General features: G+C 34.8%; 1 protein-coding gene across 1 annotated transcript in view; it reads right to left on the bottom strand.

Annotated features, from left to right (window-relative positions):
• The window catches only part of LOC140745615 (homeotic protein empty spiracles), a 49,569-nt gene extending 32,389 nt beyond the window's left edge, over window positions 1-17,180 (bottom strand). Inside the window, exon 1 of the mRNA XM_073077554.1 lies at window positions 16,019-17,180. Coding sequence (XP_072933655.1) covers window positions 16,019-16,469 — 451 coding nt within the window. The 5' untranslated portion in view covers window positions 16,470-17,180. The remainder of the gene's footprint in view (window positions 1-16,018) is intronic.
• Window positions 17,181-19,223: the final 2,043 nt, after the last annotated feature.

Below are 19,223 nucleotides of genomic sequence, written 5' to 3' on the forward strand. Positions count from 1 at the left end.
AAATAACTCTGACCTATTCAGAAACATATAACATCATTCTTATGTTAATACACCGCATTAAACAGTTATAATTGATGGATAACGATGTTTTAATCACAAGTTGACAACGTAAATGTCGTTTTTGCGTGTCACCGACTGGCTGCATAAGCGTTCACTTGGCATAAAAACCTTTAAAGGGTTTAAGAGTGAAATTCATCGTTCTTCTCTGTATGCGTGACACTTATTTCTGTCTATAACAGTGTTAAGCGCTGCTGTGTTCTGGTTTGCAAGGTGTTGTAAGGGAGACATTCTTTTTACGTGGTAAGGAAGACATTAGCGACGCGTATATAGCTGACCTCAGGAAGAAATGCAATATTATCGGGGATTTGTTACAGATGTCCAAGAGCTACAATAGTTACTTACCATCAAGAGGACTGCATGCTCGTCTGCTACTTCAATACTATTTGTAATCAACACTAGGTAAGATTAGACATCCTACCTGAGGTCAGCCCCAAATGAGTCGCTACCCCTTAGGACTAAGCTGGAACCTCGAAAAAGTATGTCTCACTTACCACACCCTTCAAACCAGGACACAGCAGCGCTTAACGCTCTACCACCTTCACCGTATAGGTCCTGACTCCTTTAAAGAATTGCCGTACAATAGATTTAAAAAGGAACTAAGAATATGGTTTCAAAGAAAATGCTTCTACTCTATAAATGAATATTTAGAAATAAATTGATAATAATCTGAATTTAATTGTAAACGGACATGAATAATTAAAAATTGTAACTATTTCATTATTATTATTATTATTTTGATTTTTTACTGACATGTGATATTATTGTGTAATTACGCCAATGTGACTAATTGTGTTGTACGATCAAAACAAAGTAAGTTAACATAAAATTAAGTTTATAACCATATTTGCACGCCGTAATGGTAAAATAAGAGGATTTTTGTATCTTAGGACAGATTTAACCAGAGTTTTGTACCTTATTTGGCAAATAAAGATGTTTTTGATTTTGATTTTAAGTAACCCTTCATATAAGTGTCTCTCCCTTAATTACTAATTAGCGTTTCCCAATTAAGAAACAAACAGTGTGGCCCTAAGCCTAATGTCTTCAATCTGTCATCAATTTCACAAGTCATTATCACTTTTAACATCGAGTTGACAGCTTGAGTTACTGTACTCTATCCGTGACCTCGGTGTCATCGTACATAAATTGGTAGTTTTATGAGAAGAGATAAAATCTTTGGATGTAATTTGTTGCAGTATAGAATGGAATTGAAAATGGCTTTGTTTCTTGCATACTGTTGACTCGCGTGAAATAAATAGATTTTTTAAAGCAAAAATAGATAAGTTGCCAAAAAGAGAGGATATAGCTTAGCTGTTCATATACCTATATATTTTTTCGAATCAAGGTGTCGAGTGTTGAGTAAAGGAAAAGTTATTTATTTATTCAAATAAAATCAAGCAACGTTAAGCGCTGCTGTGTTCTGGTATAAAGGGTGTGGTAAGGGAGACATACTTCTCCGAGGCGTTCTAGCTTAGTCCTCAGGGATAGCGGCGCATCTGTGGCCGACTTTAGGTAGGAATATCTAATCCTATCTGGGGTTGACTACAGAGGTCCATGGGCGGCAGTAGCCACTTACCATCAGGTGGACTGCATGCTCGTTTGCTACTCCTACATTATAAAAAAATACAATGATTAACCCGCCATATTTTCTGAAAACTAAACGTTTTCTAACATAATTAAAACTATGACGAAATACATTCTGTAACTAAGCCATTACTACTTAATTAGTTACAAAATTAAGTGGACGTTAAACGAATCTTTCTTAATTAATGGATGCAAGTTTGTACACAAATAATTGTTTGTAATAAACTTTTTGTTGATAACTAAAGGTCAGTGGGTAGGGCTGCCAAAGAAAACAGTTTTTACTCGACTGTGGAAGATAATGTTTTTTGAGTGTATATGTATGGTGTGTTGTATGTATGTGTGCATGTATGTGTGTATGTATGTATGTATGTATGTGTGTATGTATGTATGTATGTATGTATGTATGTATGTATGTATGTATGTATGTGTGTGTGTGTGTGTGTGTGTGTATGTATGTATGTATGTATGTATGTATGTATGTGTGTATGTATGTATGTATGTATGTGTGTGTGTGTGTGTGTATGGTTTGTGTTAGTATGTTGTCGTTCTTTAGCACTCCCTACAGTCTAAAGGGCATATCGGATTTTAATATTTTAAGTGTCGTTGGATTTGTCTAAATTGTGGAAATAACACAGGCTACATTTTAAGTTAATTATTTTTTAACAGTCGAGATTTTTTAACAAAAATGAAATTAAAACTTAGTAATTTATATTTTAAGTATCGACGCCATATTTTATGGACATTCCAGTCACTACTTTTAACGAAATTGAGTTTTTTATTTATTTCAATCACTGTAAAAAGCTAAAAAATGTTAACATTTTAATTAAATTTTACTTTAGTCAGTAGCAACCCTAAAATCAACAAAAGTTTTTAATAATTGACTCACCGACAGCAGTATTAACACAACAATTAATGATAAATTATGTGTAGGCACCTTAGACCAAAAATAAGATAGATGAAGCCTTCGCACAATATATAGTAGCATACATTCTGGTAATTGTATAGTAGATAGGTAGTAGGTACCTACATGCTGTACAAATAAGAATTTATGAGTTGTTTAATGGTTTTAATACTTGGAAAAAATATAAAAAACTTGTATTTTACTAAGGGATTGATTGATTTTATCACTAATAATATATTTGTCCCTGTAAATCGGAAAACAGCAGCGCTCAAAATTGCTATAATAAGGTAGACATATAAATATAAATTCGTAGATCACAAAAAACACATTTAATATTTAAAAAAAAATTATTAAATATTTTTTTTTTGTGACAGAAAATATAACATATTTTAGAAATTATTCCACATAAATGTAAGTAGTGCAATGTTTTGCGAGTCTTTGTCTTTCTTTTTTTGGTCTGACATATATGTACACATAACCGCATCATTTACTAAAGTAACCTTGAAATAAGCTCATTATTACTTAAGACTTACATAACTCAATTGTGTGGTTTAAAAATGAAGATATCTGCAATTTTTACTTTAGTAAAACTAAAGGATTGATTTTTAATTTTTTTCTACCACAAACGTTTTCTAATATGAGATTTGTAATAATTCTCTTCACTCTATTGGTCTACATGAGGTATTTATAAAATGTCTCTACTGCCTATTCGTCTACATTGACCCCAAGTACAATAGAATGAAAAAAATAGCAAAAAAGCATGCAGTTCAAGTTAAGTTAAGTGGCTATTGCCGCCCATGGACATCTGTAATCAACCCCAGATAAGATTAAAGTCTTACTTGAGGTTGACTACAGATACGTTTCTACTCCCTGAGGACTAAGCTTAAACGTCTCTTGTAAATAGTTAGGAGGAAACCAACCACACCCTTCGAACCAGAACATAGCAACTCTTAACACTGCTGCTATTAGACAGAAATAGATGTGGCGATGGTGCCGCAGTCGAACCACAAAGAGCTCTACCACCTTTGAAATGTTCCTATAGTTATATTGTCATGTTAATTTATATATACATACTAAGTATAGTCCGCGCCAAACTGCTGGTCCGCTCTGAAGTTGTTGCGAGCAGGTGTAGTCATACAATTTACTATGGCGACGCGATTCATTTCTATATTCAGAGCGGACTAGCAGTTTTCCGCAGACTATACGTATATAAACATACATATAATTATATAATTGATAACAATCTGTCAATTGACAGTATGAATTGAATAAAATTATAATTTACAACGACCTTCCCAACATGGCGGCAATATACTTATTATATTTATAATATTAAGCATGTATGATTTTAATCATAGCTTTACAACTTTATTTTACCTCTACTTGGTTTTATTAACAACTTTAATATAAGAAATACCGAAATACATTATGTTTATAAGAGATAAACTTTATTATAACAAAAATACAACGCGAAGTAAACTAAAATGAAAGTAGGAGATAAAATTAAATTATAAATAATAATAAAATTATACTTATAAAATAGAGACGTCATCCAAAACGCATATGACTATTAAATATCTTATATATAAAATTCTCGTGTCACAATGTTAGTTACCGTACTCCTCCGAAACGGCTTTACCGATTTTCACCAAATTTTATATGCATATTTAGTAGGTCTGAGATTCGGCTACTATCTATTTTTCATACCCTTCATATAAGGGTTGTTCAAATGTTCACACTTAACATTTTATTTATTTATTTGGCAACACGTTTGCCGGGTCAGCTAGTACTATTAGATATTTAACTCATATAAACTAATAAGGGAATTTCTGAAAAATGAAGTGGTAATAAAAGTCAGTTTTATGAGGCGTTCCAACTTATTCCTCAAGGGCAGCAATACATGTGTTGCCGACTGGGTTTGATATTATATTAATACATGTGTATTGGCCGCATTGGCCACTTATCATTAGACGGACTGCATACTGGACGACCCGCGTGTCGGAGCGGTCACCATGTCGGTCTGACGCGCAGAGGGTCTCGGGTTCGTTCCCCGGCCAGACAGATTTCTAAATGATGAATTTAGATTTCTGTTTCTGGGTCTGGGTGTTTGTGTATGTCTCTGTGTGTGTCCATGGCACACACGATACAGGGTATCCTAGTGTGGGGCTGTGAGTGTAAAAAGCGTTACACTCGCTACTTCAATTGTAATAAAAAATATAAAAAAGCTAAATAATAGCCACGTGAGTCTTAAATACTCAACTCGAGCACACGCACTAAACGGCCATCATACATTCAGTTTATTAACAGAACAAACAGCTCGTTTAAAACTCGATTTTAAACACACGCCAATTAATCATCGCTTTTCCCATCCCTAGCAAACGTTAATCATTATGTCCGACTACCGATCTCATTCAAGATGGCTGACGTGAACACAGAACATAAATAGTTAAATTCGAAACGCTAGTTACTGTCCGCTACAAACTCTCAAATTACATCCAATTATATCCCATTCAATCCTTTTAGAGTTGATAAAAAACAACCAGTAACAAATGCGGTCGTTATGAAAAAGGCGCGTAAGATGACGTTGACAGTGCTACCAACATGCTAGTGATGTGACGATAAATAGGGCAATCGACAACGCTGCCATCATAGATTAGTAAAGATACTTCGCCGCCTTGAAATTGAATGAAGCCACAAATGGCTTATTAGTAAGTTCTTTTTTTAAATTCTTGACAAATAAAAACACTTTTAGAGAAAATTTACGAATAAATAACTAATACTGCGTAATTTACGTAATAAATAAATAATTATTTCAAATATTTTAGGGACATTTTAGCACGGAGACGTGGCAAAACTTTTTTACGCAACTATTTCAATTCTCAAAACTGGGTACATTTTCTTGTTAGGAGTGAGTAATCTTTACTAATCTATGGCTGCCATAAACGGTCAGAATTAACGTTGTTTTCAACCGTAAAACTTTATGATCATTCAAATAATTACAATGATGACCATATCATCGATAAGTATGTATACAATGTATTTAATGGCACATGTAATATTAGGAAAATCAGTCATAAACCCCACAGCACTGTCCTTTAGCAATTCCATTAAGATTTCAAATGGTTCATTATTTTATATATTTCGTAAGTTAACGATTATTGCTTTTATATTATTGACGAGTTTTCCTCGTTATTAAGTTAGTTATAGTTTATCACTTTTATTTTGACGTTAACTATAAATTAAGATAACCGTTAAACGGTCGTTTCAAGTCAAATTAAATTTTAATAAATGTCATCATATCAAATGTCTTGCTTATATTTAATAACGTGTTATTCTTGACGGAAAATCGTAAATAAAATATCGTATAGAACAGCACCGCACTACTAAATCAAATTTGGAACGACAATGGCGTCCAACCAGATCGGTGACAAAAGTCCTTTCATTCAGCCACTACTGTAAAAAAAGTATACCTAATTCGAAAAATGAAAGCGCGTTAAGCCGGTTAAATTAAATTTGAACTGCTTTTTATTCTGTAGGTTCATAAAAATGATATTGTTATTGTAGAGGGGTCGCAGTCAATTGAACGGGGGTTGCATGGGCAGTTATTTGTCGAATAATATTTTCTTTGTGCGCGATCGCTACCTATATTTTTTGTTTACATAGGTAATGGCGTGATATTGCGCTTTTGGCGGGAGCGGGATTTGCACAGACAATAACAGGATATAACGCTGACATTTTTAATAGACAAATATTTATATAATGATTTATTAAAATTAATAAACAGTAAACCGTAAGACTTAAATCATGTTATAACCGTTAAAAGTCCAATTAACGGTTTTTAACTTTATGATCTGTTGTAAATCGTTACTTATTTTACAAAACACAGATGACAGATTAATAATTACAGTCTACACAATAATTACAGATAAACGAGGCCAGATTGGTTATTAAATTGTTTATTAACAACTTTTATTACGAATTTATTCATTAATAGATAACGTTTGTTTATTTTAAACGGAAACAGATAAAAATAATTTAAGATAACCGATGTTTGATTATTTTTACATTACAATAGACGCCAAAATGTATGCCTTGTATTTTTATTATGAAATCATAAATCTGTTAATAATTAAGAAAATACCGCTTACATACACAAAATATTACATTATGTGACTTGCATCTCGATATATCTACTATGTAGATTTCTGTTAATCAATATAAATGAAATGAAAGAATAAGGTAGATAGATAGAATGTTCTTTATTCCACATTAATTTATGCTCTTTTACAATTGTATACTTAATCGTATGCAATAGGCGGTCTTATCGCTAAGCAGCGATCTCTTACAGACAAGGTATTCGACTTTAAAAACAAAAGTACCGATATTGTACTTATAGAAATCCGTTTATCGATTCGGAAGATACCTAATTATGGTGTAAGTCTTCGATCAATACCAACTTAATCGAAGGTGTAAATAAACAATTACACAAACATACAAAGAAAGGCGATGAAAACATAACCCTTACGCCGCCAATACTCGCCGAATGCAGACAAATAAACGCGAGTAAGAGTTTAAATAACCTACTCGGTATTCACCACGATGCTCTTCCGTTCTCCACAGCTTATAGGGTTTTCAGCAAATTCACAGCGATTTTACTCGTGCGAAGCGTTTACATGTTCGTCAATGTTCGACGAAATTGGTTGAGTGTTCGCGAGTATCTAATTAACCATTACAGTTGTGTAAAAATACAAAACGTCAAGCAATAAAACAATATACTGCCATTAAAAACTTGATTGAACTTTACATACTGACGTTATCTATGTTTATTTGCAGGCAACAAAATTGCGACAATAAAATATAAATTATTAAATATACATACGTTATCTGAAATAATTACGACTAATGGGACGATTGTTACAAAGTTGTCGGGTAATAGGTTATCTGTGGAAGTAATTATGAAATAAGAACGGATGGGTCGAAACCTTTGATAGAGAGTTTCAAAATAACTTTTTAATTAGATTGACATGGTAATGCCAGTCATTAAGTAATTTCAGTTGCTCTGTATCTTACTACCTACCTATAGTCTGATTCATAATTAGGTGTCCAAAATGTAAACAAAGAAATGTCACTGTCAAAATTAACAAGAAACAAAAACTTTAACAAACTCAACAAAAAACGAAAATTTAACAAATATACAAAATTTAAGAAACGCGTTATGGAAACGAGAAAACATGAGAGTTCGATCACAATCACGAAAATGAATAATATCAGTTACGAAACTTAAAAATGACAGCACAAGAAATGTCTTGAATTCCGATATTGTTACCATTATAACATTTTAATTTTCTACCATAAACTTTGTTTTTCTTATTATTACTGTATGGAACGAAATTGAGGTTATATAAATATTAGAAAATGTGAATTAATCTGAATTTATTTAGATTATTATTTTATTATTGTTGTATTACTTTAATATCGCCAAAAATAAAAACTACCATTTCTAACGTATTTTCTTGATAGGTCAACACCTTTGTTTACATTTTGGACACCTAATTATGAGTCATACGTTAGGATTACCTATTTTCTTCTAAGTACTTATATATAATAAGGAGTATATTAATCGTGTTTTCATACTTATACCATAGATTAGTAAAGATTACTCACGCCTAACAAGAAGGTGTACCCAGTTTTGAGAATTGAAATAGTTGCGTAAAAAAGTTTTGCCACGTTTCCGTGCTAAAATGTCCCTAAAATATTTGAAATAATTGTCCATTTATGCAAATTACGCATCATTATGCAAATTACGCAGTATTAGTTATTTATTCGTAAATTTTGTCTAAAAATGTTTTTATTTGTCAAGCATTCAAAAAAAGAACTTACTTATAATAAGCTGTTTGTGGCTTCATTCAATTTCAAGGCGGCGAAGTATCTTTACTAATCTGTGACTTATACTGACAGATTTTAACCTGTGGTATGTTATTCAAGAGTATAGTGATTTTAACAGAGATAAGTATAGATATCTCACCACATTGTAATTGAAGGAAGCCGTTAAATGGCTTAAACGGTTGAAAATTCTGACAGCCATTTAATGGCTGTCATAGTGTAATTTACGCGGAACAATGCCGATATGCGCAGTTAACCATCTAACTGCAAAAACACGAAATCGAAGAAAAAGTGCGGAGAAATATCGTTTCATTCGTAAATGATCTAAAAACTACATTTTTTAATATTTTTCAAACACGAAAATAGATGACAGTGACAATTTAAATTGTCAAAACTGGTTACATTTTCTTGTTAGGAGTGAGTAATCTTTACAAATCTATAGCTTGTAACTTCAATTGCTTTTAAGATTTATTTATTTTTTAATAAAATTTTCACTCAGATAATTTAAGAGAAAAACTAGGATCTTAGTAGTTTTTTGCTGTGTGTATTCATTGATAAAAAACATTAGTAAATTACCGCCTATATCACTGGCACAATATAAACGAATCTATCAACACCTATAATCCTAAAATCCAAAAATGAAACATAGGCACATACTCTAGAAACCATTACCCTCCAGTCCGTAAAAAGCATTTAAATAGACGCATATTTTCAAAATCGGAACCCTAATCGAAAATGTAGTCTATATTTCTCTCTTATAGATAGAGGGGTTTCAACCCCATGCTGTTAACACCATACGTAAAAGATTTACCACCTAATCCCATTACACCCAATAAGCGGGCATGGGAACAATATTTTTGATTTTTATATATCACTAGTTCTGCCCGTGGCTTCGCCCGCGTTTAAAAAAATAACATTATATATATATAACTGATAATTCGTACCTTCATTGGAATGACAGTGGTGCCATCTGTCGAAAATTTGTCGTACCGACTCAGAAACCTTTGTGAGCTCATGCACAACAACTTTGCTAAAGATCATCACATGATCAATTAGTATACGATTCTTTAAAGAACGTTCATTTATATACATTACAACATTTTCTTACATTTATATATATTACAAACATTCATTTATATATATTACATATCGATTTTCTTTTTTTTATAATATAGGAGTAGCAGACGAGTCTACAGTCCACCTGATGGTAAGTGGCTTCTGCCGCCCATGGACATCTGTAATCAACCCCAGATAGGATTAAATATTCCTACCTGAGGTCGGCCATAAGCGCCGCTGAGGACTAAGCTGGAACGCCTCGAAAAAGTCTGTCTCCTACCACACGATTATTTAAAACCGATAATAAAAACACCTAGCAACACAAGCTAAGGAAAAAAGCCAGAGAAATTATAATTTATATCGGAAAATGGACCATTACATGAAACGCATCTAAATCGAGACAATTAAAACAATATCCATTAATGACTCCGGTTATACCTAATTAATGTGTCTACGAAACTAATTACGGTTTACGAAACGTTTTTCTTTGCCTCTATTATTATGCATATTAATTGCTAATTAATATTCCACGCAAGGGTTGAAATATACCATAAAATGTACCATTAGTTCATATATATACCTACGTTTATACATATAGTCCGCGGAACTGCTAGTTCGCTCTGAATATAGAAATGAATCGCGTCGCCATAGCAAATTGTGACTACGCCTGCTCGCAACAACTTCAGCGGACTAGTAGTTTGGCGCGGACTATACCTACCTACGTACCTTATTACTCATTTATGATTTGAAGAGTATATTATTAAGTACTGTAATTGGGAAAAGAAAAATATGTATCAATTTCATTTGTAGTATCCATGTATCGACGTCGTCAGTATATTACTGTCCCACTGCTGGGCACGAGTCTCCTCTCAGGATGAGAAGGATTAGGCCATAGTCCACCGCGTTGATATTTAATTGATTCTGTTCGACTGTCATATACAATCTATATTTGTTATTTATTTTAATTTAATTTTATGTTAATACTTATAATTTAATTCAACTTTTCAATTTAATTTTTGTGTAATTTGATGTCTTGTTTTCATGCTGCCGTTGCCTATAATAATTGTGGCACTTACCTTGGAATTTTGTGTATTGTTTAATTTAAAATGTAAAGATGTAAATAATGTTGGCAATCTTTTAATAAAGAAATAAATAAATATAAGGAAAAATATTGTAAGAATTAGTATGTAGGTTGGCACTTACACAGGCCTGTAATGTCTGGCCTGGTTGCCTGGAATGCATATTATTCATGTACCTACGAATGTTAATAATTAATTAGTACTTGCTTTACCGGTGAAGGAAAACGTCGTGATGAAACCCGAACACCTGAGAGTTTAATAAAAAAAAAATACAAAGGTATGTGAAGTCCACCAATACGCACTTGGCCAGCGCGGTGGACTGTGGCCTAATCCTTCTCAATCTGAGAGGTGACCCGTGCCCAGCGAAACAGTAATGCGTTGATGGCAGTAAGTTTTAAAGGTGGTAGAACCCTTTGTGGTTCGACTCCGGCGGCACCACCGCCACACCTATTTCTACCTAATAACAGCAGTGTTAGGCGCTGCTGTGTTCCGGTTTGAAAGGTGTGGTAAGGGAGACAGACTTTTCCGAGGCGTTCCAGCTTAGTCCTCAGGGGTGGCGGCGCATCTGTGGCCGACCTCAGGTAGAAATATCTAATCCTATCTGGGATTGATTACAGATGTCCATAGGCGGCAGTAGCCACTTACCATCAGGTAGACTGGATGCTCGTCTGCTACTATATTATAAAAAAGAAATGAAAAAAAGAGTACCTAAGTAAGCCAGTAAATAAAGTACATTCACATTGCACACACCGTTTAATTCCATAGATAATATTATTAATTATCCGCGCTAATTATTAACTGATTGACCGTCAATCTCTAGTTGTGAGGGAGCAATTATTCAAATTAAGCTTAACAAATATTAATACTGATACTTATTAATAGGTACACACATAGAGTACAAAGTATCAGATTAATGATAGATGTCGGGACAGCTACCAAAATAACAAAAGTATAGGAACGCCGCACACTAACGATTATCGCAGATATACACGTTCTTTTTGTAATACTCACTCACACGAGTCCTTTTTTATAGTAGGAAAGTAGCGAACGAACAGTTTTTATAATATAGGAGTAGCAGAAGAGAATTAAGCCACCTGATGGTAAGTGGCTACTGCCGCCCATGGACATCTGTAATCAACTCCAGATATGATTCAATTCCTATCTGAGGTCGGCCACAGATGCGCCGCTATTCCTAAGTACTAAGCTGGAATGCCTCGGAAAAGTATGTCTCTATTAACCTTTAAAGTGGAACACAGCAGCGCTTAAAACTGCAGTTATTAGGCAGAAATAGAAGTAGCGATGGTGCCGCCAGAGTCGAACCACAAAGGGGTTCTAAGCCTACTGGCTTAGGCAGTTAAGTACCTTGATTTGGAATTTTCTTTTAACTCAATGCATATTAAAAGCAATTTACAAGTATTAGGTAGGTACGTACTCTGTTACTTTTACAACCAATTGTAACACACTTTGTATGCTAAATCATATCAAGAAATTACAAAATATATCGAATTAATCGAAAATTAAAAACAAAACATTTTCAATCACACTTTACTGATTAAAAAAAAACAACAACTAAAATCTTTGGTTTCAGCCAGTAGCATAATTAAAAGTCAAGAGTGTGATGCCACCCTAACATTTGAATCTGATTAAGTTAGTTATGACATTTGATTGTTAGACAAACAGTCCTAGATAACTGTATGCCCACCTAATTAAACAGCCTAATCTATAGCCTAGCTGTTGTCAACTTGTCCCGTTTGGATGTCGCAGGGAGATTATAAAATCAGCTACATTATGATATGTCTAATCATTTTACATTTATAAATAGATGTGCTTGTCTGTAATGCCAAAATTTATTGCTGATTGTTAACGAAATTCTAATAGAATAAGAGTTCATCCGATAGTAATATTCTGCCGCCCATGGATATCATCGATGAGTGATGGACATAATCCACATAATTCACGCCTATTTCTGCCTCATAACAGCAGCGTTAAGCGCTTCGATGTTCTGGTTTGACGGGTGTGGTAAGGTAGACATACTTTTCCGAGGCGTTCCAGCTTAGTCATCAGGGAAAGCAGCGCATCTGTGACCGACGTCAAGTAGGAATATCTAATCCTATCTAGGGTTGATTACAGATGTCCATGGGCGGCAGTAGCCACTTACCATCAGGTGAACTGCATGCTCGTCTGCTGCTCCCATATTATCAAAAATATGTATTGGACTCCGGATAGAATTGGAGGCCTAAGATAAGATACTACCCCTGATGATGCCGATCTTTTACACACCCTTCAACTGCTGGTATAAATATTGGTATGACGGTGGTATACCAAGACGACCACGTAACCAAGTAATAATATTTTCAATATTAACCCGATTTTCACTAAGTTTTACTTGCTTTAAAGTGTCATTTGTTTTTTTTCGAAAATATGTAGAGTTCAGCGTAAAAACCTAAAACGACATCCAAAACCTTTAGTATAGACAAATAAAGAAATACTAAAGTAATCCTTAATCAATACACTTAGTTATCTAAAAATGACAGGTTTTTTCACAGCACATAAATATATAAAAACGTATACTTAATGCTGTTAAGATTAACGTTTACTTTTTACTTTTTACTTAAGCTTGTAATCTTTTTACTTTTATTCGTCTTGTGTCTGACTGTCGGCGAAGTAATCTTTTCATCGCTATAATACGACTCAGAATCAGCGAAATAATTGCATTAAAATTATTATCATAAGTGGGTAAGGAATAAATGTCTTTATTAAGCGTGTCATTTTTTGAAAGATGAAGTAAAAAAGGAATTTAATATTAAAAAAAAAATACCAAAACATATTCTTTGGAATGACCATTTTAATGTCATTCCAAAGAATAGAATAACTATATTTAAATTATTTGGCAAAATCTAGACCTTGGTCTAATAATTGCTTAAAGTTATCTAAAAGTAATCGACGTAAAAGTAACTTAGAAATTCATGAAAGATTTGTATTTTACGAGCATTTTATACATTTATGTTTTTCGTACAGTTTTAAACATTTTAAGACATTGTTCATAAAAGTGAGATATAGGTATAAGTACCTATATTTCATTATGAGGTATATTTAGTGTCATTAATTATCTGTAAAAAATAATGTAACACGCCTAAAACATCGTCAAATGAATTGACTGTACAAAAAATATAAAACTTATAACGCTTATATAACTGTAATAGTTACTCGCTCACCATTTTGAGATACGAAAAGTGTCTTACGAGTAATCTTTTTACTTTTTTGCTTTCTTTTTTGTCGCTGACAGCGATCTGAATGTGTTTACTGATAAGCCCTTTATCTTAATAGCCTCTTGTTTTGGATAAGACGGTGCAAATGGTTTAATTCTGGTGGAATAATGTTTAGCTTCAATAGTGGTTTCAAGTGAACAACAAACAACAAGTTTAGTGAACAACGGACTGTTGTTGTTAATAAACTATGTATATGCGTAGCTACTGAAAGAATAATCGTAGAGTTAAGTTATAAGCTTGTGAAATTTAGTTAAATGTATGTTTTGAAAGGTAGAGCCAAAGTCTCTACCTGTTCTGCGTTTGGATGTAGATGCCGACGGGCTCTTTTTTTAATACAGCAGTAGCTGACAAGCCACCTGATGGTAAGTGGCTACTGCCGCCCATGGACACCTGAGGTCGGCCACAGATGCGCCGCTACACCTGAGGACTAAGCTGGAACGCCTCGGAAAAGTAACATAAGTAACTTAAATATGAGGCGATATTAGTTCTCAAAAGGAAATACACTTGTAATCAGCTTCAAGTAGAACCTATATGGAGTTGTGCAAATGTACAAGGGCGGCAGTGACCAACTACCATCAAGTGAACTGCAAGCCCTTTTCTTTCTCGAATCGCATAAAAAAGTACTTTTGTATAGGCCTACAGAGGCACGTACAAATTGTCGGTTCTTTTTATCTGCTACTAAATCAGATATAAAAGGAAGTGATAAGCTTGTATGTCTGTACAAATTATACTCTACGTACCTAAAACTACAAAATTCTATATAAAATGGTAAAAAGATTCATAATCTCTTTTACCACACCCTTCAAGCCAGAACACAGCAGCGCTTAACACTGCTGTTATAAGGCAGAAATAGGTGCGGCGGTGGTGCCGCCGGAGTCGAACCACCAAGGGTTCAAAATGATGTTGTCTATGGTCATTTAGAGCACAATAGTTAAGGTAAGGTAAGGTATACCGATAGGTGTGGGAAATAAAGATAATCATTACTATTACAAATATAGGTATTTAATAGGTGGGTATATTTGTTCTAATGAAAACAACTTTTTTAAATAAGTGTTTTACGTATCTTCGTAACAAAAGCTCTATTTATGTTTATGTAGAGTTTAACACAGATTTCTTATTAACGTTATTACAGTAATACCTTTATGGACACTATTTGTTCATTTTCACCCAAAAATTGCTATTTTTGAAGTGAAAATTGAGTATGGCTCTCGTTAAGAACTCTATCATTGCTTGAAAGTCCCGTCGGAATTGAATAAGGTTTCGCCAACGGTGACCACTCCACATAAAATTACGTATATATTTTACTAGTTCTCATAAATAATAAAAACTTAGTAAATACTTAAAGCAATAAAAATGTGAGCTTAGAAAAACATATTGTTTTAAGAGTTTATGTTCTATTTGGCTCTCTTTGAGGATTTTCGATAATCTTTTCTTACTTACTATAGATGAATGTAACGCACATGTAATATAAAAAACTATTATACTATCCATATTTCTATGACATTTATATTGCATTATTTTTTATTTGAAGCGAGCATGCGGTACACCTAATGGTAAATGGCCCTATGGACATCTATAACCAACTCCACCTAACCAACCAGCCTAGATTAGAGTGTCTACCTAAAGCCAATTAAATGCGTTGTCACTGTGGAACACTAAGCTCGCCTTATAAGTTATCCGTTATTGAGTAGAAGTAATTTTTAGGCGGGATCGCCAATGCCGACGGAATTTTGACGCTGTATTCAAATATGTCACTCCGCCCACATTTCAATTTTTTTCACCAAAATTATTTCAATGACTCTCAGTTATATACAAATAAGTATATGTTTAATACCTAGTGTTTATGATTAATACTGTTAGTACGTAAAATGATGATAATAAGTTTAAAATACGTGTGTAAAAACCGCATGATTCATATTAGAATTTGGTTTATTTTAACCATATTTTTCGATAAACTTTAACCTGTGTGTAATTAAGATATTTTTTCCTTATAATTTAGACTAAATATCTATCTGTTTCACATTTGTGTATTAGAACTTATCTGTTTACATTTTATAAACATTCTTATCGTATTCAAAACAAGAAAATACACAAAAACAATTTAAATATTCTTAAATTAAAAACTAAACACTTTGTTGTGTTTTTTCCTTATTTTTGAGGAGAAATAACTGAAAACAAATTTATCTTACCTCCAGGGAACCTATGCGGGAATATTCTGCCGTGCCTGTTGATCAGCCAGGGGTACAGCTGGTAGGACTCCCGGGGGACCGGCGCAGCAGGATGCGGTGGGGGGTGAGGTGGCAGGGGCGCTCCGAAACCTTGTTGCTGATGAGCCAACGCCGCAGCCAACGCAGCACCTTGGAAATGCGCCAGGAACTGGTGGTGATGGCTCTGAGCGTCCAAATACGGTAGCCTCTTCAACTCAGGAGACGGGAACACAGCCGGCAGCGCGCTCGGTCTCAGCAGCGGCCGCGGAGACGGACTCCGGGGAGACGCGATCGGAGACGGGGACCCGGGGCTCGCCAGCGGCGGCGACGCCTGCTTCGGCCGCTCGGAACCACCCACGATACTGTCTATGCTGAATCCGATCTTCGGCTTCGATGGCACCGCCACCACAGGGGTCGGTGCGAGAGGCATCATGCTTTTGCACACTGGGGTACCGTCACAAATAACACCAAATTCTAGCACATGTCACAATCACAATCCATCGTGACGCGAGCGCGCGATACGAACGCCAGGGCGGCGCGCGGCCGAATGAGGCAGCCTCGCCGCCCGCCGCGCGGCGCCCCACGGCCCGGCGCGGCCGCCTGGACACCCATTGGCTGGCTCACAACGCGAGGCGGCGACGAAACCCTCGACTACAATCGTTATTTGCTCAACCCCGCCATCATTGGCTCGTACGAACCGTAAGGCGGAATTTGAATTCGGAGGCTCTACGAGTGGGCGGTTTTGGTTTACCGCGCGTGATTTTCAACCGACCGGATCCGGTGGAGCGGTCGCTCAGTCCGCGGGCCGCTCGCCCGCCCTGCTCCCAGATTTAGCCGCCTATCATTCAATTAAGGCGGCGATTGGGCAGGTTGGCCGACTCGGTGCTCTTTTTTCGGGCGCGCGGTCGCATCGCGGGCAATACTTTTTAATTAACTCGGATGCTTTATTAGCTTAATGTCTCGAGATAAAGTTTTTCACCGTTTCCGAGTAGAGAATAATCGAGCCGCGCAAAATTGCTGATTTACTCGATTGGTCCGCGTCGGCAATTTATTTTTATCGATAATAAAATAATAGTCGCGCCCCACTACTTGGATGTTGATTTAAAATTTAATGAAACCCGATAAGGTTTGTATTTCACGCAAATTTTACGCCATTACAAACTAAACAGTGTTTGGTAAATAGTTTGATTTTTTAATTAAAATTGTTTTGCGCAATTTCTAAGGTGATTGATTTTTGTTTGAAAATATTATTGTTTGATTGTAAAACATAACTGGCAATCATGTAATTAATTTGATGCGAGGGAAACTGTGTTTTTGTTTTACGACATAAATGTACCTACCTATTGTATTAACTTTGATTTACCTACCTATTTTAGTTTTAACTTATAATTTATAATTAAAACGATTTTAATTTCCTACTACAAATAAGTACCTAACTACAAATAAGTGTGATTGCAACTAAATTAGTTTTTATTCTCCCAAAGCTATATAAAAATACTTTAACATAATTTAGCTTACCTACCTAATAAATATTTTTTATAACTTAAATATCTACCTAATCTAATTTGGATTTTCACTGTACCTATCTAAATATTAGAGATGTTTTCATAATAATTAGATTACTTTGTATCTACCTCTCTGTCTATTTGAATGTTCTAATGGGTGACTTAAGACTCTACCTTCTGAGTCTGAACTAGGCATAAGTTCATAATGTTCATTTTAATTTCACCTAACAACCTCCGCAACTAAATATAGAGCTCTACAGTATCTCTATTATAATAGTTAAGTAGATACTTAACTATTATAATAGATAGCTATCTATGATACGTTACGAAGATATTTTAATAAAACGTAGAACTCTATCATTTTTGACTCCATTTTTGAATAATTCAATGTTTTATTAGTCCATTTTTTCCTTCTACCTTCATGTAGATACCTAATGGAGGTAAGTTAATGATTTTAATTTAATTATTCGAAATAATTTACAATATTACTCTACTGAAAATTGAATACCATTTTTAATATGTTGACAGGTAGGTAGGTATAGTCCGCGCCAAACTGCAAATCCGCTCTGAAGTTATTGCGCACAACTACAAGCATATTCCATAGCAACGGATGGTGCCTGGGTCCCTAGCTGTCTTCGTCCCGCTAATATCTACAATTTGCTATTCGACGCGACTCGTCTCTATATTCAGGGCGGACTAGCAGTTTGGCGCGGACTTTACTACGGTACACTACGTACGCAGGTCCCTAAGTAACTAATCACTAAACTTCGCCCAATAATTTGTTCAACAGAACTGTGATATAAAATAGATAAACAGGTATCTACCTAAGCCTAACCTAACATAAGAGTCAGATAAAATTGTCGGCATCACCTCTTATATCCAACTGCCGGGTACGAGTCTCATCTCAAAGAAGGTCCTAAATGCGGACTTCATACTTTTTTTAACAATTATTTTTTAACTCTCAGGCGTGAAGCTTCCTCGTGGTGTTTTCCTTCACCGAAGCTAATGATAAAATTAATTTCTAATATTCTCATAACTTCAAAATATCTATACCTACATAGGATTGGAATACATACCTACTTAAGTATGTGGGATTGAAACCTCGACGAGACTAACAGACCAAACCACTATATCAACTCAAAAATTACTAAATGAAAATCAAGTTAAAATCCAGACATCACCAAAACCCCAGGATAATCGGTAATGCTAGACCGTAAACAAACTGAGTAAGCACCGAAGCACATAATGGTTAGCCAGCCCCGCACTCAGCTATTCAAATGAAGTCACGACTTCAGCACGCCGATAATACGATAATGGTGATACGAATAAGGTGTTAGATTTAACGTTTTTGTCTATAATCATGCATTGAGTAACGCTTGTCCCACTACTGGGCTGTGTTCTCTTAGAATGATTAGGCTTAGTCCGCTGGCCGGGTACGAATTGGGAACTTTCAAATCCAAATTCAAATCTCATTTATTCAAAATTGATTCATATGGAATACTTTTTGAAAGTCAGCAAACTACCACCACTTCGGAAGGTGTTTCGCTATGGAGAAGAAGCGGCGCAAGAAACTCCATACGTGTGCAAATTTGCATCTTTTAAAGGTATAATTAATTATTGATGTTGGAGCTGGAGTTGTCATACCATGCAGATTTATTATTTAAGTACTGATTTACATTATA

Source organism: Epargyreus clarus, unplaced genomic scaffold (assembly GCF_041222505.1).
Source record: "Epargyreus clarus isolate Ecla_fem2 unplaced genomic scaffold, WU_Ecla_fem_2.2 ptg000002l, whole genome shotgun sequence".
NCBI classification, from domain to species: domain Eukaryota; kingdom Metazoa; phylum Arthropoda; class Insecta; order Lepidoptera; family Hesperiidae; genus Epargyreus; species Epargyreus clarus.